The sequence below is a fragment of the Sebastes fasciatus genome, chromosome 17, assembly GCF_043250625.1.
Source record: "Sebastes fasciatus isolate fSebFas1 chromosome 17, fSebFas1.pri, whole genome shotgun sequence".
NCBI lineage: Eukaryota > Metazoa > Chordata > Actinopteri > Perciformes > Sebastidae > Sebastes > Sebastes fasciatus.
Window position 1 is genome coordinate 17,904,588 of NC_133811.1, and position 26,109 is coordinate 17,930,696.

A 26,109-nucleotide genomic window follows, 5' to 3' on the forward strand; every position below is an offset into this window, starting at 1 on the left:
ACACTGGTCCAACCCTGGTCATTGGTGTAAAAGGGGTAGTCAGCCAAAGAGTTCTCCACACTGTATTATTCCATTTACATGGAGTAATATTTTTTAAATGGAGTATATAGTAAAAGAATATCACATGGATTATCAAACAATGCCCTCATAGACAATCGCAACTACATATAATTGGCCAAATATGCCACTGAGACGACAAGTACGTTCGTATATCTCCACTATATCCAGAACTGAGTGTCATGGATGCTATTTGGCAACGCGACACATACATGTCTACAAGGTAACTGACACCTTACGCAGGTGAGTAGTAGTAGTAGTAACAGTAGTCATCTCCAGTTGTGCATGAACCAATGCACAGAAACAGCACCACATCTTGATGCAAACTGAGTCCAGCTCTTACAGCTGTTTCTCCTGATCAAGCTGGCCCATCAGCACTGCTCTATATTTACCTTCATCCTGGGTTACACACATGAGGGAGGAGGAGGAGGAGGAGGGGGAGGACTTAAACAGCACAGGAAGATGGACAAGGGTTAGCAGCTCAGGGACACTTTGATTAAACACCGGCTTGGGTGGGCTCGATGGCTGAGTCAGGACCCTGTGATGATTCTCCCTCCCCTGGCTATTGTAAACACTCTCTCCACTGGACCCTTGAAGCTGTTAAGCCGGCAACTGGGTACCAAACAGCTCTGTGTCACATGAGAGGCCTGGCTGGAGTCACGGTGGCCCGGGATACTATTCTTAGCTGCAGGAATGTACACAGTGGCCTCATGGCGAGCTCCACAGCGCCTAACTGGATAGCCTCGTCGTTTCTCTGTGTCATGCTGCTTTTCTCTCCCTGACTACACTTCCCTACTTTCTCTCTGGATAATGTTTTGGTCCTCTTTTCACTGGAACTGATACTTTTCCTGACCAGACCGACCAGACATTTTGGATATTATTGATTTTCTGAGGGCAGGAGGTAAGGATTCGCTCAGTCACAGATGTTGCTGATGAACTGGCAATGGGTAGATCAGCCACACGTTTCACTCAAACTCATCAGTTTGACATAAATATTTAAACGCTAGTGCTTTTGTTCAGCAATAGCCTCAGTATCTGCTTTAATTGTGTCCTCTTCTAACTCATTTTGATCATGAATGCTCTTATTCGAGTTTAAGGAAGTCAGAAACTGCTAATATAATCCAGCTGTGCCATATTTACAATAACTTAAATAAATGATGAATGGTCAGAAACATCATTGATGACTGACTAGAAAGTATCCCAAGTGATTGAATATGATTTATACAAGTGTGACTCAAGTTTTAACTTCTGATGCAATCCATCATGAGGACCATGAGTTGTGAAATGTCATTCACAGTCACTTCCTAATATACAATAATGATCAGAGAGGTCCAATCAGACGGGCAGGGCCCCGTAAGTGGGAGTAGATCAGTAGCTGTCGCTGGGGGTGATTAGAAGACTTAGTGTTGCTAATAGCCCAATGAAATTCCCGCTCTTTAAACCACAGGATCACCACAAACCCTCCAACCAGACTGAGACTATGAGTGAAGAGGAATATGGAACATATAGGAAATAGCAACAGCGATAGCGAGGGAGAAAGAGGTCTAGGGAAAGAAATTCAACAGGGGGCGGAGAGACAATCACAGATGGTCTGCTTGATAAGGGAGATGTGTCCTAATGCTACATGGATGCATCAAGATAATTCAGAGGGGGTAAAAATAGAAATCTGTGAGTCAGTAATCATCACATTAAAGGACAGCTGCTCAGCAGAAGTTTTTACGAGTTTGAGAGTGCGGGCTGATAAATGAAAGGGTTATACTGTTATCCTTACATTCCTTGAAAGCACAATACATAATACGCTATTTAAAGTAACTAACCTTACCTGTATGGATGAAACACCAGCTCTCTCCCTTGGAAATTTATGATGGAGTAAAAAAACTGCCAGGACAAGTTGTGCCACCCAAGTTTCACAAGCAAAGTAGCATTTTTGGTAGATTAGTCATTTGGTGGGTTATTGGTATAGATTCAAGTCTTTTTGTAGACGTGTCACTATCTACTTTTGGAGCTTAAAGGAATAGTTTGAAATTTGAGGAATCAGTGAGACTCCAGGAAGTCACTTTGCCAGGTCAAGATGAATGCAGCACAAAACCTCCTGTAAAACCACAACAATTTGTTTTACTCTTTGTTTTTTTTGTACAGAAAACAAAATTAGATATAATGTGTTAATTAGTGAGATTTACAAGTGCATATGTAAGGGATAATACACAGCGAACGGTTCATTGTTGTGAAATAAACCCCCGAAAGGATGATGCAAGACCCCTACGCGAAGTGGAGGGTGTTCACGTCGGGGTCTTTCATCACCCTGAAGGGGTTTATTTCATAATAATGACCCGCTCATTGTACATCATCCCACTTATTATACAGTTACTTACTTAAGAAATTAATTATTTGACACAAAAGCGGTCCTCCAGAGTCCGACATCAGAACTGCATCCATAGCAACAGACTGTTATAAAGAGTTAACAGACCGTAGAATGTCTGTAATTGACCAATCTGAATCGAGTGTTCAACAAAGCCGTGTAATAAGTTGATTTATTTCCCCCTGTTTCCAGTCTTAATGCTAAGCTAACTGTCTCCTGGCTGTAGCCTCATATTTGACATACAGAGTGGTATGTATTTTGTTCTCTAACTGTTGGGCGAGAATGTGAATTAACATATTTCCTAAAATGTCAAACTATTCCTTTAATGGAGGTAGATCTAACTGAACACATCAGGTTTTCATCATTGTTTATTAGAACTGTGTGATGTCAGTTTATACCCATGTTGTTGTCAACCATCTCTTTCCAAAGGACAATAGAAATGATCATGTATTCTCTCTTTTCCCTATCCACAGAATGGCCTCAAAACCACGAGAAGTTTTCTCTTTCAAAGACTCAGAACATCCCTCCGACCTTCTAGCCCAGCTCAACATCCTCCGTCAGGAGCGCATCCTGACCGACGTCCTGCTCTGCACGGAGCACCAGGAGATCCCCTGCCACAGGAACGTCCTGGTGTCCAGCAGCCCGTACTTTCGCGCCATGTTCTGCAGCAACTTCCTGGAGAGCAGTCAGGCCCGAGTGAATCTGAAGGGGATCTCTTCAAACGTCCTCAGTGGCATCGTGGACTACGTCTACACAGGCTGCGTCACCATCACCATGGAGATTGTGCTCCCGCTCATGCAGGCGGCCTCCATGCTTCACTACGGAGGTCTCTTTGAGGCCTGTTCCATGTTCCTCCAGGAGCAGCTGAGTCCAGAAAACTGTCTGAGCATGATACGACTCTCCGAGATCCTCCACTGTGAGAGTTTGAGGGAGAGGGCGAAGGAGATGGCCGTGAGGTGTTTCTCTGATGTAGCTGCTACAGAGGACTTCTGTGAGTTGTCTCTTCAAGAGCTCATGTGTTACCTAGAGGACGACCGACTTTGTGCTGAGGAGGAACAAGTGTTTGAGACCCTCCTGGCGTGGATCCACCACGACCCATTCTCACGACGCGGTGCAATCCATGATCTCTTCAAGAAAGTCCGTCTTCGCTACATCCATCCAACGTACCTCTTCCAGTTCATTGCCAATGACCCACTGGTGCAGTCCTCCACCCTCTGTACTGAGATAATCGAGTCAGTGCGCCGCCTCATGCTTACAGTCAGCACCAAGTGTAGCCGAGAGCTCAAGCCGCTTTGGACCACGCCACGACGTTACACCTGCAGAGAAACACTGGTGGTGGTTGGAGGACGCAAAAACAATGAGCAAACCTCACGAGAAGCCCTTCTGTATGACGAAAGGACTCATCGTTGGCAGTGGTTGGCCAAGCTCCCTCTGCGCCTTTACAAAGCTGCATATGTGTGTATTCATAGCATCCTCTATGTGCTTGGCGGGCTCAGCCTCTGCATGACATCAGGTGACAGCTCAGTCAGCGCCACAGTTTACACACTCTCCCTGAAGACCAACCAGTGGCGGACTGCTGAGCCCATGCTGGAGCCACGGTATGCTCACCAAAGTGTGTCCTATCTGCACTTTATTTTTGTGTTAGGAGGCATTGGGGTTGACAAGAAGATCTCTCAGTCTGTAGAGAGATATAACAGCATGTTTAACCAATGGGAGCCCATGGCGCCAATGCCCACAGCGGTGCTGCATCCAGCTGTTGCAGCCAGCGATCAGAGGATATATGTTTTCGGAGGGGAGGACGCCATGCAGAATCCAGTCAGGCTGATTCAGGTAGAGTCAGACTTCTCATTTTAGCAGCATTGAAGTCCAATTCCTGCATTGTTGCCTCTCAAATACAGACATGAAGCTGAAACAGAATCAGAAACACTAGGATGTCACACGAGCAGACAGTAAACTACAGTTGTCGATGATGCAGTAAACAGGTTGACTGTCTGTTTTTCAGGTGTATCACATCGCTCGCAACTTGTGGTCCCGGCTAGAAACAAGGACGGTGAAAAACGTTTGTGCTCCTGCTGCCGTCATTGAAGACAAGATCTACATCATAGGAGGTGAGCTCAATGAATGGTTGCCCCAGCTGTTACAAAGTTTTACATTATACAGTAGGTGTGAATTTTTATAGATGTTTAAAGGCGTTGCGTCTCGATACTTGCTTCCAACTGAAGATGTAAATATTAAAAAAATCAAAATCAAAAAACACGTCACAAATATATAGTTTAATTCTTTTAAAGACTAAGGTTCCAAATCGCATACTTTTTCTTTTTACTTTTATTACATACTGCAGCTGCCCTCATAAAGTACGTACTGTTGTTGCATGCAGTATGCATACAATTGAGACATACTACTTCGTCATAACATTGTGCCTTGAACTTTGACCCTCTTGCTCATAAATCAGCTGAGCAGAGGATTGTGGGTCAGAATAGCCAGAAAAGCATGCTGGTGTGCATACTGCAAAATACAGCCGGATGCTGTAAGACATGCTGATATTTTTGGCATACTGCATTTGACATACTATATATTGGGACAAACTAAATATTTTTCTGGCATATTAATAGTATGGTAGTATGGGTATTTGACCGCACAGCATGTAACTTCCTAAAACACAAACACACAAACATGACTCAAACGGGAGTAAACAGTGCGTTTGTTTGGGACTATTTTCAGCTGTACATGAATACACATTTGGTGCTCTAGTAAGTATTTCCAGCAGCAGGACGGTGTACTGTATGCGGGAGTGACTCAAAATAAACTACAGTGCCCACTGTAATGAAAGAGCACTTCTCCCAGCGCAACAGTGTGGCTCAGTGATGTGTTTTTAATAGTTTTCGGACAACAATGGAGCTCTACGTCACAGAAGAATAAACTAAATCAGGCTTTGGATACACAGAAAACACTTGTTGTCAATTGTTGCTTTTGGTCTTTTCATTGGATTTGTTGTAAGGAAAAATGTTAAACGTCACCAGACTTATTCTTCAAAGTGTGCTCTAATTTCCAGGATACACCAGGCGAATGATCGCCTACGACACCAAAGCCAACAAGTTCATCAAGTGTGAGAACCTAAAGGAGCGGCGGATGCATCACAGCGCTACAGTGATCAACAACAAGCTCTATGTCACCGGTGGACGCATCCTCAACGGCCATGATGTCATCGAGGACTCGGACTGCTTTGAGTGTTACGACCCCAAGACAGACGTTTGGACCTCGAAAGGTTCTTTGCCGTACAAGCTATTTGACCACGGCTCCCTGCCGCTAGTCTGCGTCTCCAACAGGCCCAACCCACCATGACCCACCAGCATCCAACCAGCCACTTGGGCGAATGCATGTTCTTCACCTCCCCTTTACCATGATTTATTGGCCTCCAACTACACAAATGGGAAACCATTTCAAACTGACTGCATTCCTTCACGCAGCTCAGTCTCTGCCACAACTTAGCAGCACGTCTGGATCAAAGGGGAGCTCAGCTGACGAGCAGAGGTGTCATTCCTGAGGCACCTGGGGTCAAACTGAACTGAGAACCCACGAGATGACGAGAGGCGAGAGACGTACTGACACAAGAAGCAGCTGTTCAGACACATACGTAATCCAAAAAGCTCTTTCCGCAGATGGCTGCGCTCGTTTGATGGTAACCAAAAGTGTTAATGCTTTAATTTCCCAGACATTTATGCACAGCATATCACTGCCTGGCAGCTGCAGTTCACTTCCCTGTAACAATTAAATGCATAGGGAATTACACGTCTGGCTGCTTTGTTAACGCTATAAAACTGTGTAAAACTGAAAATAGCAGATCAGACAGCTAATATAATTTGCACTTTATAGAGAACACATTCCTCCTTGACCCACATGCTTCTATCAGAGTGCACTTGCTGATGAGTTGATGAATTGTGACAGAACACGGACAAGCTCCCCCTGCAAAGCACAGCATCACGTTTGCTGAAATGTCAATGAGACGCACAGTTTTACTTAAACTGAATGATCTGGGCCAATTTTATTCCAGTTTAGCTGGCTTCATTCTTGAGAATTGTTCCTGCAACCCCCCCAAAAAAACACGTTCTGTATTGTCTTGTGAATGTTTTCACTTGCAACGTATTTGTAGTTTATGTAATATGAAGTATAGAGTAAAAAGATGTTTTAGATTAATCGAGGCACTGTAAACAGTTTGTGTATTTCAGTGGTGGTTTACTATTAATTTCACCATGCACAGTTGTTGGATAAATAAAAAGGGCTTCACAGGCAGCTATGTTGATGTGAGGACGTGTGACAATGCTGCCTTTGAGGCGACTGCATGGTAGGGATGCAGTGACCTGCTAAGGGCAACTATGACTAGAAATGGTGTGGGGGAGACTTTCAGGGTTTGCAGCCTGTACAACCGCCTCATGTACACATGCAACCTGCTGGTGGTTTCTCACAAATATGTGTCGACTGATCTGAAATCAATCTTCTATTCATCAGAGAAAAAAAGCTGTAATGCATCGGAGGAAAGTAAGACAATGAGACTGTGGTGGAGCCTCTCTACAGGCCACTACTGTTACTTCTGTCTTGGCGCTGTAACCTTCTTGACCCATACGGAGCAAACATTCGCTGTTGTGCTCCAGCCCCTGCCCCTGGTTACAGTTGCCATGGCAACCCTATCATCACCCCCATTGGATCATCTATGGCATGCATCTCCTGTTGTGAATCTATTTAAGATTGCGTCACTGATCAACTGTGTTGCTGTTTGCACAATTTACTTTCTTTCTTTCTTTAAAATGTTTCCTATTATAACAACATGCTTATATTTTGAATATTGTTTTTGTGACTTGATTTATAAAGGAACTCTGTTTATTTATGTACATGTATGTGGAGATACTGCCAAGACAATTTGTAATTTATTGCTTTGAATTTCTCTGCACGCGAGAAGAAACAATAGAATCTGTTTTGGACGGCGGTGCAAATGTTGTTATTGTTTCACTGGTCTGTCTTTTGGTTGGACTCGGTGCCGATTTTTAAATGGTTCTCCAATCTGTCTGCGGACCGGCTGAATCATGTTGCCTTCATACTCAAGGGAGCTTTGTTGACACGGACACAGAAACATGTTCGCTGGCTATCAGGTGACACATTTGTTCTCCATACATCATCAAGTACCATGTGCAACAAATACGCTGAATTATATTTAACTTTGGTGTAATATTACAGGAATTATGAAGGAAGTAGTAACAGTTTAGCTGGCATGCATTGCTTTATGTTACAGTATGACTAACTTCTTAACCCTTCAGGCCACATTCTCATCATAAAGTGTGAAGAGGAGCTCCACATGTAGGCTAAATATCTCGTTACCAGTCTCCTCCCATGAGAGGCTCAGTGTTTGCATGGTATGGCCTACTTGAATGCAGCTCTCCGGTGAAGCGGCTGACCTTAGGGGAAGAGATGCGGGATCTGATTTCACTCTTACATTTTAATCCCTGCCCATTAGTGGGGAAACATTGAAAGTTACCCAGGAGCAGCGACCAAAAGGGAATATCATCACACTCCACATTAGCAAGCCCAGACTGTCATTGAGCTAAACAGCTCCTTGTTAGCCTGGCCACTCTGACTGCCTCACAATAACCCTCTGTGTGTGTGTGTGTGTGTGTGTGTGTGTGTGTGTGTGTGTGTGTGTGTGTGTGTGTGTGGATTCAATCCAAGACACACAAACTATGCAGAATGATACATGACACCCAGCAGAATATCTAAACTCAAACCTAAAACCATAACCGTTTTAAATCAACATTATGAATCAGTCGCCATCGGCTGAGTCGGCTGTCATGTGCTCGACTCAGTTAGCCAGAGCAGCGTTTCAGGACAGAACAAAACACCCTGTGAAACTTTTTATTGAGCTGCTGCTAAATACACAGCCTATACAGCCTGTTTATTGACTGTGTGTTTGCTTGCTGTCCTGCCATAGAAACCAGTGTGTGAGGGTCACCCTTCAGGGAGGCTGTGGCCTGGCAGGTTATTTTCAGTGTCTGTTACTATCCCATCATAGGGATTGCATTTCATTGCTAGCCCATTCTGTGTGTGTGTATAGTACACACATAAGGCAATTGTTAGAAATACTATATGCATATATAGGAGTCCACCAGTATAAACCTTATCCTACATAACACCATGTGGGTTTTTAACAAGCCATTATGACATGTCTTTTTAGCTAAATCTGAGTAATCCGTTGGGTTTTATACAGTATCTGTACTACTGTGTAGCCTGAGGGTGAAGAAATGTAAAATACCTGAAATCTATCAGTAACATCCCACAAAACAAATGTTTTAAGACCCGTTTGTTCTTGATTATGGACTCAGGTCTCAATAACTAGAAAAATACAGACAAGTTTATTTTCTTGTTTGAAAGAAACAATAAGAAGTAGTTTTAAATACTAATTGAGGGGTTTCCTGCTGTGTCATGTGAGAGGGCCTATTCTCAGTGTGTAACTTTACCCCTCTGTGTTAATGTGATGGACATGGGGATTAAGAAGGTTTACACCTAGACAGCCAGAGAGGTGGAGTAGAAATGCTTTTTCTTTCACACAAGTCCTACGAAAGCCACCAAACACGTCACCTTCTTCAGATACAATATGATTTTGATTTTAAAATTAGGTGCAAGTTAAAGGTTTTGTTTGATGTTGTTTAGGCAATAATGCCTACAATATACAGTTAAACTTCCAGTACTCTTATAATTCACTTAATTCTGAGAGCATTAACATTGTGAATTATTTTTGAAAGTATAAAAAAACAAGAAAGCTCATAAAAGAATTGAAGAAAAAGTTACAGTAGTAATACTTGCAAGTAAAAGGTCTCCATGTAGCCCATGTAAAATGTTTGGATTTAATGCACTTTCACCATTTCTAAAAGAAGTATTGCAGCATGTCACTGTGCAAAGACACTCTATCAGCATAATCGGATGTATTAATTCTACAAAATGGAAATACCAGTAATTTAAAAATGCCTGCAATACACACCTTCCACCACCTGAAGTCCCCAAGACCACGGGGTGATGTGAAGTGCAACACAGATTTCCTTTCATTGAACCTCCATCGCCCTCTGCTGTCTAACATTAGTAACACTGCACATTTGTGAAACTAAATTGAACACCAGAGTCAAAAGTAAGAATAATGATGGTTTTATTATAATTTCTTTGATACAAACAAACAGATCACAGAACAGCATGCATACATTCCTTACAGAGGTCTAAAATAAAACTGGTCAGATGTACGGTGTCACTGGAACATGGCGTCGTTATTGAACGGGCTGGTTCATTTGGTAACAACTGTCACAAAACACACTATATGAACATACGTGTGTGTGTGTGTGTGTGTGTGTGTGTGTGTGTCTGCGAGTAAAAGTCTTTTGAAAGGGATAAAATGTTCATAAAGCATATTCAATGACAGTAATACATTTGCCTACATTCAATTAAATGGAGTGTTTTGTTTTGTTTTAGCCATTATTCCATTCTCACAAACAACCTTCAGCCATTCACACACATTTTCATTCATGAGGAACTCTGGGAAATGGCACTATGGACCCCCCAAAACAAAGATTTTAATAATAATAATTATCATTATAATTATTATTATTGTTATTAATTAAGACGAAAACCAAACATAAATAATAAATTGGTCCAATAAAAGTGCGATTTAGAGGAGTATTTTAACACTGAGGAGTTTATAAACTATACAATAGAAATAAAATCTTATTACATTGACACAAAAATAATTACACTAATAATAATAAAGGTTTCAGAGAAGAATTTCAAATAAAGAAACTCCAGAGGCAGAAATCTTAAAACATGGTAAAAATCATAGTTCTACTTTGTTATTTGTTTTTATATTAAATTAAATTTGGAACATTTAAGATATACAGCATGTACACATTGATAACCCTACATTTCTGTGCTTCTGTTGCCCAGTTCTGAACGTGGAAAGGGGCAAGAAACCGAATCTTGGATTACCCTAAAAATGTCCCCCCGTTGAGTTTATAACACATATGTACAATAGGTCCGTGACTACAAAGGCATTCAAAGAAAGAAATTACATTTTGGCACCAGGCACAGACATTAAAACTAAAAGCTAAAAACCCACCCAGAAAAATAATCTGACTATTCTCACCCTTTAACGTGTCGCCCCTACAACATGAGAGAACAGTAAATATGTATTTAATCTGGCTAAAAGATGAATGATGTAACATTTGGCATAATTGTTGCTGGAAGAATAAGAGAGAGGGGGGGCAAGGGAGTGGCAGAAGTCTACCCCAACAGACCCGACAGGAGGATCTACAGTGCATTTCTGTCAAAAGACAATCTGTTGTTCATCCTGAGTGCTAGAAGTAAACAGGAACTGGAAAAACTTACTCAGATTAGGGACGGGCCTTTGTACTATTTACATATTATCAACTGTGGCTTTTGGCTTTCTGTATCATCTGATCCCGCTCTTGTGTCAAATATACATTCTCTTACCTGGTTCACAATAGCGACATCATCAACTTAATTTACCCTCCGTGTCCTGAAGTATCACTGACTTATAGAAACATGGCTCTCCTTTGTTATCTGGCAGCTAGCGTACAGTCCTGACCAGTCATGATCAACCATAGCGTGCCATCTTTTCCTGAGACGGGGTAAGGTGTAAGAACCTTTACTAGCTTTGGGGTGGACTGGCTTCATTGAGGGGATTTTTCTTCTTCATTGAACGACTTAGCTCTGGGAGAGGCGTGAAGAAAAGTGCACAGGACAAGTCCAACGTTCTACACCTCCTTGATGGAGCGCTCAGACGGCCTGAAGTTGACCGAGTTAGACGACGACATGTAGAAGGATTGGGTTTTGCGATTGAGACGGGCACGTTTGGTGGCCACGCACAGGCTGCGCTTGCTGGATGATATGATCTCTGTGATGAACTTTTTGCAGTCTACGCAGATCTCCATGGTGACCCAGTCCTCGGTAAGCTCCTTGGGCAGCTCTGACTCATCCTGCGAGCGGCCGTCTTTGCTGCTACTGCTGCCGCTGTGCTTAGACAACCTGAGGACGGAAAGAAATGATGAACTAATCTGACAAAACATGTCATTTTCACCACATTCCCTCAGTATATAAAAAGAAATGGGAGTTCTACAGTAACTTACTTGTAAACACTTTTGCGTAGGCTGTGTCGGCTGTGTGCAGACCCAAACGGGTTCTTCTCTGGCTCAGCTCCACTTGCCTCTTCTTTAGCCACAGTACTAGGGCCCAAAGAATAAATGGGCAAGGTGGAATAGGGCTTAGATGGCAGCCGCATCTGAGGTTTAAAAAAAAAAAAAAGCAGTTTATAGAGGACCTGTTGGTGCCAACAGGTGTCAAGAGTGTTAAAAACGTTCTGAAGTGAGTGTTCAAAGGTGTGTTAAATATAAAATCGACAGCCTACCTTTTTAGAGCACTGGGAACACACAGGCCTGGAGAAGATAACAAATTAGCCGTTAGGTTGAACATTAATGAACACATTAAATACTTAAATCAGCACTCCATCAATTAACCCTTACTCTATAACATTGTCAGACTCATGACGGGCAGTTTAAATCCAAAACGATCAAAATTGATGTAACAACCAGAGATATCGTCTTTTTTTTTTATTCCACATATTCTTCTTCATTTTGAAGCCTTCAGTTTGGGATTTTAGGCGTCGACATCAATTTGCAACCAGAAGTGACACGATAGGGCGGAGCTAAGTACAACCGAATGCTGAATGAAACATTTTTAGGCGACCAAAAGGCTATAATTAGCTTTCATGACCTGAAAACACAATGTGAAAGGGGTGACGTTGTAAAACGAAAACACGGACAACTCCCAGACCAGACAACGCCTTGTCAATCACAAGGAAGCCCTGCACACCCTGCTTTATGGTCTATTTGACTCTAATGTGACTATAATTTACTAAATAAACATCATGCTGTATTAAAGAAGACTTGAAACTAGCGATTGAGACCATAAACACATGTTTACAATGTTTACTGAGGTAATAAATCAAGTGAGAAGTAGGGTCATTTTGTGCTAAATTGAGCACTCCCCAGCATGTGTAAACAGACTTTGATGTGTAAAATTGGTGGAGTTCCCCTTTAAGTTGAGTAGTTCTTGTAATAGTGATTCAATTTACCTTTTGCAGAACTGGCAGGTGTAGGACCAGGTAAAGAGAGAGAACCTCTTGGTCCGACATGAAAAGCAAACCTAGAGAGTAAAACATGAGGTGAAGAAGATGCATAGAATCTGTAGCATTTAAATAATGACTGAGGAAAATTATCACTCCGATGACGAAAACTCTAAATGTGGCGTCTACCTTTCCTTTCTTGAGGGCGGTGTAGATCTCTTTGTACTGTTGAAACTTCTCCAGCTCGGCCTTGACCAGAACCTGTCTGATGTGCATCACCTCCTCCACCGTCAGAGCCAGACACTCCACCGGGTAGCAGAACTCCTCCTGGAGGGAAAACACTTGCACATCAGCAAACTACCCGTACATATGCAGATTAGGAAAACAGCTCAACAGCAAGAAGTGATGGTATCTGCTGACACCCATTGCACACCACTTAACCAAAAGACCAAGCATGGGATGAGATGGTGAAGGTGAAAACACCGATCTTGTACAGTATGCTCTCTGTGAAACACAAATGATGCTTCCACTGACACGACAGTGTGACAATGAACAGGAGACACAGAGCATGCTGGTGATGTAACATTCCCGTCATGTTGGTGGTCCACAGCTTTTGGCTTTCAATTTACTTTATTGAATTATTATAAATCTTCTAAATTTAGAAGTCAGCCAGCTCAACATGGTGACATTTCTTTCTTTCATTCATTCTGACATAACTCAATGGAGCTATAACTATACTATCACCGTTTTATAACCACTATTATCACACAACCAATTTGCAAGTGGACCCCCATCATGGTGCAAGCTGTGGACCGCCAGGAGATTTGAGACATAGCTGGGAGCCTATTTAACATTTTGAGCATATTCATCTATCTTTTGTCTCAACTTAATAGCTTTAATGCACCCAAAGTCAAAGTGAAAATTGCTCAGGGAACTTCTTCAATCATTTACTCTCACTGTCCTTCAGTTGGTTTGGATTAGAACATGTTAGACTTTGCTGTAAATGTTTACTGATCATTTCTCAACTCTATTTTCTTTTTAACTTTCCCCGAGCTATTTTCAGTATGTAGCCCATTTACACAAATGGTCAAGACACAAGGTCCCATTCATCTAAAACAAGTCTAATGAAATACATGGCATTCTGTATGGGTTTCCCCACACAGAGTTATGCGCCTTTGATGATATGCAGTAACATACCGTGCCCTGAGCACCACTGGCAGCTTCCACCTGACAGACAAAACAGGACGTTCAAACAGAAGCAGGGCCTCATATTCCAACAAGCTAATCACATAATAAATAAACTTAATACAAGATGAATCTATTAGGAGGATACTTTGAGATGATGCCAGTTCCGTCAGCCAACCTTCCCCAAACGTTCATACATCATTTCACAAACTTTCTCCTTGCACAAGCTCGTACCATTAATACATCATCTCGTGTGGCATGAAATTGAATTTAAAACGGCAGAACTTCATAACAACAAGTCCCATGACAGAAAAATCATCTGACAGCAGCGGTGTCCAAAGGAGAAGAGTTCAACGAGATCTCATGATTGCAGGGTCACAGCCGACGTCTACGTCTGACCGTAGACTGTATATAAAGACGGACGACATGACAGCTCTCAAAAGTGAAGCCAAAACATTTCAGTCACTGCCTGGTGGCTGGCTGCAGTATAGGTCATAAATCCCCATCCCTTCCATGTTAGTGGATGGGACATGGGCCAAACTAAAAAGTCAAAGAACACTTCAAATAATGTTTTTATTCCGTGGTGCTAACGTAGCAGCTAGGGGGCTCACGCTAACAAGATGTGATCGGCTCGGGCGGGTGTGTGGGCGGGACCTCGATACCAATATCAAAATCTCAAGTTGGCAGCTCCCATATCCGGGATATTTTGGCTTCACTTTGTACAGTGGGAGGAAGAGGAGATGCGTCATCCATCTATATATATATACAGCCTGTGGTACAGACGTACATCTTACACATCCCTGCTCGTCTTCCCCAAAAATCTTCTCTCCTGTTTCACCCGCTATCAGTTTTTTCTACAGTTCCAGTATAGGAAAAAATGCTATTATGAAGCAACATGTTTAAATGGGTTGGTGGTGATGGATAGACAGAAGGTTGACCGGGTTACCTTGGCGCTGGGATCCGACATCAGCTGCAGCATTATATAAAAATAGGAAATGACTGGAAGTAAGTCTTTGGGATAAGACAGCTAACCAGTGTAAACATTTTGATGAGATATAATATGATTTCCAGAAAGGGAGGGGAACTGCAACACAGATCTTACTATATTACATCTACTAGAGAAACTCAACTCCTTTGTATCTATGTGAAAGGCAAAGCATGTTTGAGCGTGTGCTTCAAAAAAGGATAATAAACATGGCTTCATATAAAGGAAATTACTTTTAGATTTTAAAAATGAAAAGGGTGGCTCTTTTTTAAGAGGCAAGACCGGATGTAATCACTAACATGAGTGTAAAAAAAAAAAAAAAGTAATATAAAAATGGTGTGACAACTATCCTCAGGAGAGCCGTCTCCCCGGGGTTTTAAGTTTTACGTCTTCTGATTTGAAGCTGGTTGAAACCAGAGGTCTACCATTAAACTAGAAATTGGTGAGAATGAACCAGTTCAGACTTAATCCCCTTCATACAGCGCCTTGTCCTGTGGTTTCAATTATATTCATCAACCTCGCTAGAATCACACGACCGGCGCAGAGTTACGCAGAGAACCAGTGACCTCATGGCAAACGAATGACCGGTCACAGGACGGGAGAAAATTGTTGTTAGATTTAGAGTTCATTCAAAATTGTAATGTCCATGTGTTTGATTTGTTCAACAAACTCTGAAATTCACATGAATGTCTGTACTTTTTGCTCTTTTAGCATATTCTCCTTTTTATATTTTATTACCGAGCAGACTGATTTACATTTGACTGATAAGAGATGCTGATAGCAGTGACATTTAAGGAGAATAATCTTAGCTCTACCAATAAAGAATATAATTTGCTATCTTAGATATTACTGCATCACTTGCAAATACACTTATATTAGGTGGTTAAACTGTCACTAATGCAAGCTCAGTGATCCAACTTAGAGGCTTTGTTCATTCATTCATTCATTCATTCATTCATTCATTCATTCATCCAGGCTGTGATATCAAACAGAGATAGCTCCCACAGTTAACATACCAAAGACTTGGAGCTCTGTCTGGATGGAACAGCAAAGGAGCAGCCACTGGTGGGGGCCTCCTTCTCGATGGAGTGCCGCCTCTGTGGAGACTGACGCTTGTCTGGCTGCGGGGTCGCAGAGATAGGCAGGAACTTTGGAGGAGCTGGACACAGGGGACAAAAAAAAACATTTGTGAAGACATTATGAAGACAATTTAGATATGTTTTGTAGTAGTCAAAAAGCAGAACATAATGTATAACAGCCTGTTCCGGGTGAGCTCTTACCCTTCTTCCCTGTGACGGGCTCGGGCGACGTGTCCTCTATCAAAGACGTGGACATACTGGAGCTGCTCCGCGTGGGCTCCTCCTGTCAACCAGAAGATTACACTCATTTTAGTCACGTGATCCTGATAGCTTTGAATGACTTTGCATACTGCATGGCAAAACAAAATCCAATTTGACTATCTTCTTGTGAAAACACAGATGCTACAGTTTTTCTAGCTGCTAAATTGGAACTGGATTAAAGGGGGTTGTGATCACCAGACATAACAGTCAGACATCTTACATCGGATTCGGAGCTGTCCAGCTCAGCCAGCGTGGGCGCTCTGAGCAGCCTCTTCCTCTGGCTAAGGGGCTGTGCTCCACTTTGATTGGGTCCCAGAGACTGGGTGCTGACAGCCAGTTTCCTGGGTGCATCAGGAGAGTCTGCGGGTGAAAGATACGATTGAAGTGCTGTATTTACAAGTGAACCATTAATTCTCATGAATCATCTCCTTATCTTAACAGCTGGCCATCGGGCCTCCTTTGTAAACAATAGGTGACTTTGTATTGTTACTAAATGATACCACAGAGTCAGTAGACACAGGCTACATGGTGACCAATATAAGCCCCAAATACAGGTGGGTGAAATATAGAATATACTCATTGTATTGCGACTTGTTCTACGACGGATGTAGTATGACTATATCACAAACATTGAGTACAAATATAAAGTTTTTCCGGTGAATTTCTGGTGAATGTAATAGGTAATTTCACATAAATTCAACAAGTCAGCCTGTCAATAATAAATAAAGAAATAAAACAAAATTAATAATTATTAAATAATAAATGAAATGAATGATAATTAAAAAAAATAATAATAATTCCGCCTGCAAACTGTATTTGAGAAAAAATTAATTCCAATTGTGTGAATAATTAATCAAACTTAATAAGAATACATTTCCAAAGAGCAATCTGACTTCAATATGACAGTACACCAGCTCAGGGTGTTCAGATTAGTTTACTAGAATGATCATGCTGGTATGGTCATATGCATCAAAGGGTTAAATCAAGCAGTTATGTTATTTTAGAGAAAATATTAAAACATGGAGATATATCGCAATATAGCCTAAAAATATTGCAATATTATTTTAACCCCTATCGCCCAGCCCTAGCCCCAACCATATGCTTATATTACAGATTTTCTCCTTAATCATTTCATCTAAATGAAGGAAACTGCACTGAAAAGGCTTCAATGCATTTTGTTATGAAGGCCAAAAGATCACACCCACTGACGCTGGCTTCATACCCATAAGGCATTGCATCTTTACCTGAGCTGCGGAACAAGTCCTGAGGAGTGCTGAAGCTTTTCCCTGCACCTGTAAAGGAATTAAGGGAATATAACCTTTAGTAGGACAACACACACATTCATATTTTCATTCCTAGTACCACAGGGAGGACCTGACAGCAACAAGCATCTGTCAGGTGTGAATTGAGGGGATGTTGTGTACGTGTGGACTACAGTACGCTCACACAAACACGTTGTTTATAGCTGGAAAGCACAGAGGGAGAGGAACGTGAAGGGGATGTGCCAAGGGAAGCAGAAAAAGAAAATGCGTGCAGCCACAGCGCAAAAGGTTATTCCCATACATCCATCTGAATTATGGTCGTCCTGTGAAACTGTAGTGCTACATTCAGACGCTCATCTGCCATTCAACTATTCATCTGAGGTAGGCTGCTGACACCAGTGTTATGTCATTTGTCAAATTCCTCAGTGAGAGCGGATTAGGGTGACGAGCAGGGCAGACTGATGATCTGTAATCTCACCCTGCTGGCTCTGGCTCAATTGTTATCCCTCATCACCTAGACCACAGATGGTCCCCTGTGATTAACCAACTACTATATCCAGGGTACGCCGTCCAATTCATCACTACATGCCTAAAAATAAAGGATTCCTGCTCTGAAGCTGTATGTTTTTACTCTAACTCCCCAGCGAAAGACCATGGCGACCATTTCACACAGTCTGACATTGAGTTGCACTGCGTGTTGACCCATCTTTTCCTCAGGTTCAGTAGGTGTCTGTATCACAACAGCCACGAAATAACAAAGAAAGAGGGTGTGTGTGTGTGTGGGTTTGAATCAGGGAGAAGCAGGAGCTAACCCTAAAATAGCCTGGAATGAAAACACAAAGGTGCAACAACAGGAGCACAATAGATGACGTGAAACTTTACCTGATGAGTCAAAGCTGTAAGACGTGCTAAGAGGTCGCATGACTGACATGTTTGAAATAAAAGGAAATGGGAGCAAATAGGAGAAAAAGAAATCCATGAGAGTTAAAATGGATGGTGAAGTCAACGAATCATCTACGTTTATAAAAAACTAAAATAGACAGTTTCTGAAAATCGAACAAATATTGTGTTTAGGAACAACCTGTGTAGCCTCCCATATGTACCATTATGCAACCCTTGCTCCATATTACCCTCCTAAATCCCCTTACAAAAGGCGTCTTGTGTGAGCACTGTACAGTATAGACTGACAACATATTTACTGTTTTTACCTGATTAAAGCCTTAAATGGTTTGAAACATTATACCCAATTGGCCCATTAAGACGTCTGCATACCTAAAGGATAATCTACCTGTTATGCACTGCTTTTATAAAAGTAACCACAAAGAGCAACATTACATGCCGGAATCCTATTTTTAAGTATAAAACCAAAGAACTTATCCGTCCGAGAGCACATTCGTCAGTAACCACAACTGTTACTTCAGCAGTGCAGCTCTAGCAAACAACTCAAAGCTCCCAGCTGCAGGCAAAGTGATCCCTGTTTAAACACTACGACACTTCTGATGAAGTGAGCAGATCAATGTAGGAAGAGGGCTGTTAGAGTAATCATGACGGATGTGGTTAAGTCATGGTTAATGGTTTTTTGTGCTGAGTGGAGGGGTTAGGCTCGTAAAGCGGTAAGTTAACAACACTCTCACCGATTAGAAACAATCAGAACGGTTTAGTTTGAAAGGAATGTTGCACAAGTACATACATTTTTTGTTTAATGTATGCATATAAACATATGTCAATGTGTGCGATTGTTAGCGCATACCTAGGCGGTGTCTGCGGATCATGTCCGGTGAGACCGGTCTGAGCTTCCTTTCAGATTTGATGCCCTCCAGCAGTCGCTCGTGGAGGCTCCGGGGACGTGGCGGGTGGGGCTTCAGTTTACGGGCTGCGACCTGTCCCGACAAGCACCACACCAAGTGAGTACAAGACGAATGAGTGCATGTTTTCTTGTAATTGCATCAGGACTTCTCTCACTCTTCTATTAGTCAAAGTCCATCCCTCTGTTTACACTGTGTAATGATGGCTGTGCGTGTGACATTATGTTTCCCATCATTCACACTCATTGTCATGTCATTTGTGACTTACTATGAATGTCAGTGTGACAACTAAATACTGATGTACTGACAAATTGTGTCCATTACCGGGTTGAATATAGATGATAATTATCATGTGAGTCACTCTGTTGTCAAACTGAATGCTGGATATACATACATAGTGGATATTGTATAAACTAAACCTGTCAAGTTACTTCAGACAAACGGATCTCCTGACTGATTACTGGCACCATGTTGTGTACTACTCACAGGGTTGAGAGGTGGTCGCGACCTGATGAAATCAAGAATGATCTCATGGGCGCTCCTCTTTAACCTCGGTGGGATGTCTCCATTCAGCTGAAATGACATTGTTAAATTTGATGAGGATCATGATTCTTTTTTAATACCTGCACTGAAGAGGCTGTCAAAACCTGCAGAGAGAAATGACCACTGCCACATGAGAACATTAAGAAATGCATTATTAACAGGAATGAAAAAAAAAACACATTGAAAAAATCTCATCAGCCGTGATTCTATTCAATCGTCAAGCAAATTTTAAGTTTTGAAATGTCACAAAAGAGAAATGCGAATTAGGCGTGTTTCGATCGACTGGTTTTGAGTGACTAAACTCTGCTACAGCGTAGTTTGGTCAGAAGTTGGCCCTAAAGGCTACGCATGGCTGTAATCCGCCAGTAAACAGAGTAGAAGAAGTAGAGGTTTCGAACCGGAAACAAAACAAGTCGGCTAGGCCATCTAACCGTCTACGAGAGAAAAATGGAGAGAGGTCTTCAGGAATTTGTTTCAACTGGGAAAGTTTTAATTGTTCTTTCACATCAGTCAGTATTGGTCATGTTTCATGCTGTCCGGAGACGAAGACAAGCATTCTCACATTATGGGCTAATCACAGCTAATCAGTCATATGAGTTAAATGTTTGCTGTGTCAGAACGTATTCGACAAAGGTGTTCTTATAATCCATTTAGCACATTATCTCATTTTCGATAATAGCAAAAACCACCTCAAACGAGCGTAAAACCTTTTTTCGCAATTGAGGAGGTTTTATCAAATTTTGCTGTTCGCATACAGCATTTCTGATGCGGTACTTCATAATGTGCATAAGAATATGTGACTGTGTAGGTCTCAAGTTATTTCAAACAAAAAGAAAAAGGCTAAATAGAAATAAATGCTCATCTTGACTTTTCCCATACCATGACTTTTCGCAGCTTGTAGCGTTTGGAGCGGATATCGTCCATCAGCATTTCGTACGGTGTGAGCTGGTATTCGATGGGTAACGGGTTGTACCGACGCTCCTGAACCTTCTTCAGTTTAACACCATCTCGTAGATCTCGCATCACCTGCACCCAGAACCGTGCCTGATGAGGACAAAAAAAGATGCGATATGTTAATTGCTGCAGTATATAAATGATGTATTTACCAACACATGGTCACAGAGTTAAATCTATTAGTGCTTGGTGTAGAAAAAAACAATATTCTTCTTACCCAATCTGCATTTTGCAGCTCGTCAAGGTCTCTAACAGGTTCATCCCGAGTCCTGCCTTCCATTTTCCGAAGGTTCTAACCAAGAAAGCAAAAACAGACATAAAAAATAGAGAAAGAAATTAAAAATGTTTTCTAGTGTCATGATATTCAAAAGATGTACCACTGCATTCACAGTGCTGGCTGAAAATAAGTTGAGGTCATTGGCAAACTGCCCATATTGTCAAAGCAGTCTGGTTAATTAATCGATGGATGATGTTTCACATGAGCATGTCGATATCCATCTCATCCTATATTGACAGTGTACCAGGGAAATAAAGAAGCCAATAGTCCACTAATGGCTGCTATTAATGATACAAGTATCTTCACTGTAGCTTTAACTGAGCCTGCAACCTCTGAAAAACAGAATAGTGGCCAGACCCGTCGACGGCCAGTCGGATTTTTAAGAAGTTAATAGTTTATATAATAAAAGATTGATAACTGACGTCCGTGTATCGATACAATATTGCCCCGCAAAATATCGCGATACTGTGCTGTATCAATTTTTTCCCCCACCCCTAGTGCTGCTCTAGTAGCTCCACCACCAAAAGAATACGGACGCTTTTAATTTTCCTCCATCATAGACAGTCAAATACTCTATATATAGTATACTATAGTATATACTATATATAATATACTACTTTATACAATAAATTTAAATCTAAATTAAGTTTTCGTTTGTCAAAAGTTGTTAGATTCATGATCTACGATATCACTGTCAGATCAAAGAAAGAAAAGCCTAAGCGTTCCTCTGTTGACAGCTGCAGCTGCTTTTCTTCTCATCATCGACACATCTATTCAACCACACCTGTATTTACTGTTCAAACACATTCCTTCTTCCTAAGCCTTATCTTGTTCTGCTGATCTGACCTTTCCCTTCTTTTAAACCGTGACAACATTTAACCTGTCGCTCACTGAACACACCCTCCACAACAAATTAAGGTTTCGGTTTATTTCTAGACCGGCAAGTACAGAAAAGGGAATCCAATAGAAAGAAGCTGATAGACTGTGACTGAGGAGAGAGAAAAACAACAACAGTGAGAGAAGGACTCATTGACTAGCCTCCTAATTTGTAAGCATGTGTGATACTGTATGGTTACCTATTAGCAACTATCCAGTGACATTCAGTGCTACAGGGAGTGCAAAGCAGCCTGTACAGCCGGGTGGTCGCCCCTCCTGTAAGCTCCTTAAATAGCAGTAATAAGGTTAAACTTGATTCTATAACCATTTATTACATAAGGTTGTTTGCACATATTGCATGAGTGTGTACATACATACTGTGCAGCAAAAGCTGTTTGACAGGCTATGGAATAAGTCATGAGGCTAAATCTTTTTTAAACCTCAACTCAATCAGGGAACACAAAGTTGTACTAGTAACTGTACAAGAATTTCATTCTATTTTGAATGCTTGAGAGGGGTAGGGCAAATGTTTTTCCCCTCCACCTCTATACTGCATACGACTTTATAAAGGTTGTCAATTCAACTTTATGCATGTGTAACAGTGCATTTCTTATGTCGCATTCACACCAAGAGAAAAAAGCTAATTTTCGCCTCAACCATGGAAGAAATAACCACTGCTGCTGCTTTGAACATCTTGTGGAAGTCCCAGATATGTCTGCAAACCAAACGCCGTAGTGTCTGGGTTCATAACATCACCCGGTGGTGAGCTGTATTCACATAGAGTGCCATTGCACTGACTGCATCTTGCAAGTCACACGTCGCTACTGCGGTATGAACCCAAAATAAACAAATTGTGCTGTGATTTAATTGCAATAAACGGATCATAAGGATGCCAAAATAACTCGAGAATAATGCCGATTTGTAAAAAGTCTGAATTCATGCTTTGTCAGGTCAGTCCACAAGCAAACAACTTTTAAAATTGTAGCTGCTCCATCAACACTCAACATAACGTCATCTCGGCATAAATACGGCAGCAATGTTATTGTTTATACCATAGACAGTCTGTGGTTTCTACACATACATTTAAAACACAGAGTTTTGTCCGGTCTCTGTACATATGATGTTCTATCGTAGCTCTGGTGACCACAGACGGCTACAGTATTTTTTCCCTCCATTTCTGAATCAACGACAGGACGTCAGTGACAACAGGGGGAGAATCTCAACGCTGATTTCACGATACAGCATCACGTGAATTTCTCGCCTCGAGTTGAAATATTTCAACTCCCGCAAATGTGTGTCTATTTGCTTCTTTGCAGTGACTTTGTATGTAATCGCGCTGCGCGAAGAGTTTGCTTCGCTCTTGGTGTGAATGTGCCATTAAAATGATAACATTCTTTTTCTGAAATTAGACTACACCCTGGTCTGTAATATCTAGCTCTGCTCAAGCTGCTTATGGCATATCTTCCATGGTGTATGTATTCCTTTAATAGTATTTTTTCATGCTGACATTTTGTAATTACTGATTTGAATTCAAAAGAATGAATTCCAGCACATCTTGATGAACAGTTGGTTAATTGTCTAAAACTCGCTGTCTCTATAGGGAATCCCTCACTAATCACACTCAGTTACTCCAGTACCAATACTCTGTGTTTAATGTTGTGATAATTAAATCAGAAATAAATGAGAAACAGGATGCCAGACGACGTCCATGTCATGCCAAGTAGTGTAAGCGATGACGAGTTCTCAGCTGGTCTGACAGGAAGGTCATACATGGACACCCACACATTCTCAATCCTTCTGGACCATCACCACTTTGTGGGCCGTTTTGTTGTTATTGTGCAGTTTCTGGGCACCACTCTGGTATTTTCTTTTCCCAGTGTTAGAAAGCCTGTTGGCCTCACAGATCCTAATTCAACCATTTGAATTCTACACAGTAAATCCACATACCAAAGCAGCAGAGTGGTAAACCCCAGGGACAAGACAGTTTGGTACTTTCCTCATGTCCTCTTAGCTGTTTTGCACCCCCAAGCACAATTTTCCTTTTCACTTTCCATTTCTTTCATATTTTGGTATGTTTGTCATGTGAAAATGAGTCAAATGTTTGGAGTATGACTCGTGGACGACATTTTCCGACTTTGGACGAGTGACAATATAAATGAAGTGAGTGTTTCTGAAATAGGTTTATGGTGACTCACTTCATATGCAAGTGTATTATCAGGTACTGTAAAGAAAAAGGCTGAGCAGATGGCATCGTTTGTGTTTCCGCTTGACTGTGACTTACTCTCACCAGATTTATTAATAACTCGTCACGTGCAAGAGTTTCTTACCTCCTTGGCACTCTTGATCTTCTCCAGAAAGGTGTGTAGTTCCCTGGTCTCGGCATAGAGAGCACGACACACAGCCTGGTAGTGGCTGGGGGCGGCTGATGGGCTGGGCAGGTGGGAAGAACAAATCTGTAGAGAACGGTAGGGAAGGAATTAGTGATATATAGTGGTACTTTAAAGCCACCATGAAGCCCCTTGAGGGAAATTTGTGATAGCCATATATATATATATATATATATATATATATATATATATATATATATATATATATATATATATATATATATATATATATATATATATATATATATATATATATATATATATATATATATATATATATATATAACTATAAAGCAAGGAATCTATGTCTGTCTGTCTTTCCGTATGCCCTTCGCATATCTCGAGAACCGCTCATTCGAGTTACTTCACACTTGGCGGGTGTATTGCTTGGGACCCAACGGAGTGCAGTGTTGAATGTGGTGCGATGTGGTCAGATGGTGGCGCTATAACAATGAACCTTTAGCCTGTAACTTTTGAACCGTAAGTCTCCGACGATTTTTCCCTGGATTTTATGGGTCCAGACGAATCTATCCATATAAGCCACGCCAATTTGCGTCTAGACTTATCTTCTGTCATTTTTTATTTTATGTATGTATGTATGTATGTATGTATGTATGTATGTATGTATGTATGTATGTATGTATGTGAAAATCATTAATCATTATTAGTTAGTAGTTTTGGTAGTAGTTTTGGGCTGATGTTGGTGCTGGATGCAAAGTGGAAATGGAAAGTTAATACAATTCATGTGGAGGGGGGGATATGGATGTCAATATAAAATGTAATGCCAATCCATCCCAAAAAAACAAAACATGTCTGGCTCATGGTGGTGCTAGAGAAAACATCAGAGGATCACCAACGTCAGCAGGCTTTACCCTCTCTGAACCATAATTGTCTGTACAAAATTTCATGTCAATCCATCCAACAATTCTTGAGATATTTCGGTCTGGGCCAAAGTTGTGGTCTGGCAGGCGTATTGCCATGCTGCCAGCGTGGCCAAAAACACGAAACAGCATGAACCTGATTGTCCAGTCGGAGTGACATTCCCTGATTAACATCATCTACCCACTATTTAAAGCTCTGACACTTATGGTATTTAACAGTGATCGTAAAGATAACACAAGCCATTGCCAGAGTAATGGATGAACTGCCAAATTATCTCCAGCGACACAAAGGGAAAAACCAGACAAGTGACATATTCTCATGATGGGCTTGGCCAACCACAGGAATGTCTGACTCAGCAGAAAGTGTTTTCTTCCTCATCCATTGAAGGGAAATTCACAGGTAAAATGACACCTGAGCGATGGGAGAGTTTACGACCATGCTTAAAATACCGCTGCATTGGTGGTTTCCACTGTTTATGCTAAAAACAATGATCTGTATCAAGCAAACATTATCTATTGCAAAAAAATCTAACTGCGCAATTTTTAGGTACAACAGTATGTGCCAATGTCATAGCTTGGAGATGTGGTGTAAAATTGACAGGCTCTTTTGTGAGAAATCATTTGAGCATTTAATACTTAATCCCAGATTGACAGCTTTGGTAAGAGGATAGCAGTTCACTCCATTTCACTAAAGTATTGAGGAAACCCATTCAACGTCTAACTGCTCCTGTCTTTGTGGGATGCTTCACAAGCAAGTCCTGTCATCTTTTTTCAGCTTCACGTCTCGCTGAACCCTCATCGACCCAACCTACCTCCGCCTGACAGATCAGCAGAGTACATGTAGAGGAAGCAGGTCAGTCAGGAATGTGCATTAATCTACTCCAGTCATGTCATACCAACATATTGCAGTCAAGAGAATGATTGTTGGAGGAATTAGGAGCCAGGCGAGGCAAGACACGCACTGATTGTGTTATCCATTCATTATATGGAAGGAACAAGCTGGGAGAGTTTCTAAGCCTATTCCCCAAAT

General features: G+C 41.5%; 2 protein-coding genes across 8 annotated transcripts in view; one reads left to right on the top strand and one right to left on the bottom strand.

Annotated features, from left to right (window-relative positions):
* Positions 1 to 543: 543 nt before the first annotated feature.
* On the top strand, positions 544 to 8,087 carry klhl38a (kelch-like family member 38a). 2 transcript variants are annotated; one of them, XM_074614027.1, is made up of 4 exons: positions 544 to 958; positions 2,890 to 4,246; positions 4,419 to 4,524; positions 5,469 to 8,087. In XM_074614027.1, exons 2-4 carry the CDS (start codon positions 2,891 to 2,893, stop codon positions 5,756 to 5,758), a joined length of 1,752 nt encoding a protein of 583 aa, XP_074470128.1. In that variant the 5' UTR covers positions 544 to 958; position 2,890; the 3' UTR covers positions 5,759 to 8,087. The 2 variants fall into 2 exon arrangements, with proteins under 2 accessions (XP_074470128.1, XP_074470130.1); XM_074614029.1 differs by having other exon boundaries at positions 5,452 to 5,621.
* A 1,498-nt stretch (positions 8,088 to 9,585) lies between these two features.
* spire1a (spire-type actin nucleation factor 1a) overlaps positions 9,586 to 26,109 on the bottom strand; it is a 31,996-nt gene continuing 15,472 nt past the window's right edge. The window contains exons 4-20 of one of the 6 annotated variants that reach the window (XM_074612787.1): positions 24,139 to 24,264; positions 20,876 to 20,950; positions 20,584 to 20,748; positions 19,648 to 19,734; positions 19,107 to 19,236; positions 18,239 to 18,280; positions 17,339 to 17,386; positions 16,315 to 16,454; positions 16,035 to 16,116; positions 15,771 to 15,913; positions 14,716 to 14,739; positions 13,782 to 13,811; positions 12,774 to 12,911; positions 12,594 to 12,664; positions 11,868 to 11,895; positions 11,590 to 11,741; positions 9,586 to 11,488 (exon numbers count right to left, since the gene is read on the bottom strand). In XM_074612787.1, the coding sequence (XP_074468888.1) occupies positions 11,218 to 11,488; positions 11,590 to 11,741; positions 11,868 to 11,895; positions 12,594 to 12,664; positions 12,774 to 12,911; positions 13,782 to 13,811; positions 14,716 to 14,739; positions 15,771 to 15,913; positions 16,035 to 16,116; positions 16,315 to 16,454; positions 17,339 to 17,386; positions 18,239 to 18,280; positions 19,107 to 19,236; positions 19,648 to 19,734; positions 20,584 to 20,748; positions 20,876 to 20,950; positions 24,139 to 24,264 (1,752 nt within the window). In that variant the 3' untranslated portion in view covers positions 9,586 to 11,217. Of the gene's footprint in view, positions 11,489 to 11,585; positions 11,742 to 11,867; positions 11,896 to 12,593; positions 12,665 to 12,773; positions 12,912 to 13,781; positions 13,812 to 14,715; positions 14,740 to 15,770; positions 15,914 to 16,034; positions 16,117 to 16,314; positions 16,455 to 17,338; positions 17,387 to 18,238; positions 18,281 to 19,106; positions 19,237 to 19,647; positions 19,735 to 20,583; positions 20,749 to 20,875; positions 20,951 to 24,138; positions 24,265 to 26,109 lie in introns of all 6 variants that reach the window. The other 5 variants (XM_074612792.1, XM_074612789.1, XM_074612788.1 and 2 more) reach the window with 5 other exon arrangements.

Excerpts from the sequence above, each read along its gene's own strand:
- klhl38a (XM_074614027.1), top strand. The coding sequence starts at position 2,891 with ATGGCCTCAAAACCACGAGAAGTTTTCTCTTTCAAAGACTCAGAACAT. Across the intron at positions 4,247-4,418 it reads ATCCAGTCAGGCTGATTCAG|GTGTATCACATCGCTCGCAA; the intron begins GTAGAGTCAGAC and ends TCTGTTTTTCAG. Across the intron at positions 4,525-5,468 it reads CAAGATCTACATCATAGGAG|GATACACCAGGCGAATGATC; the intron begins GTGAGCTCAATG and ends TCTAATTTCCAG.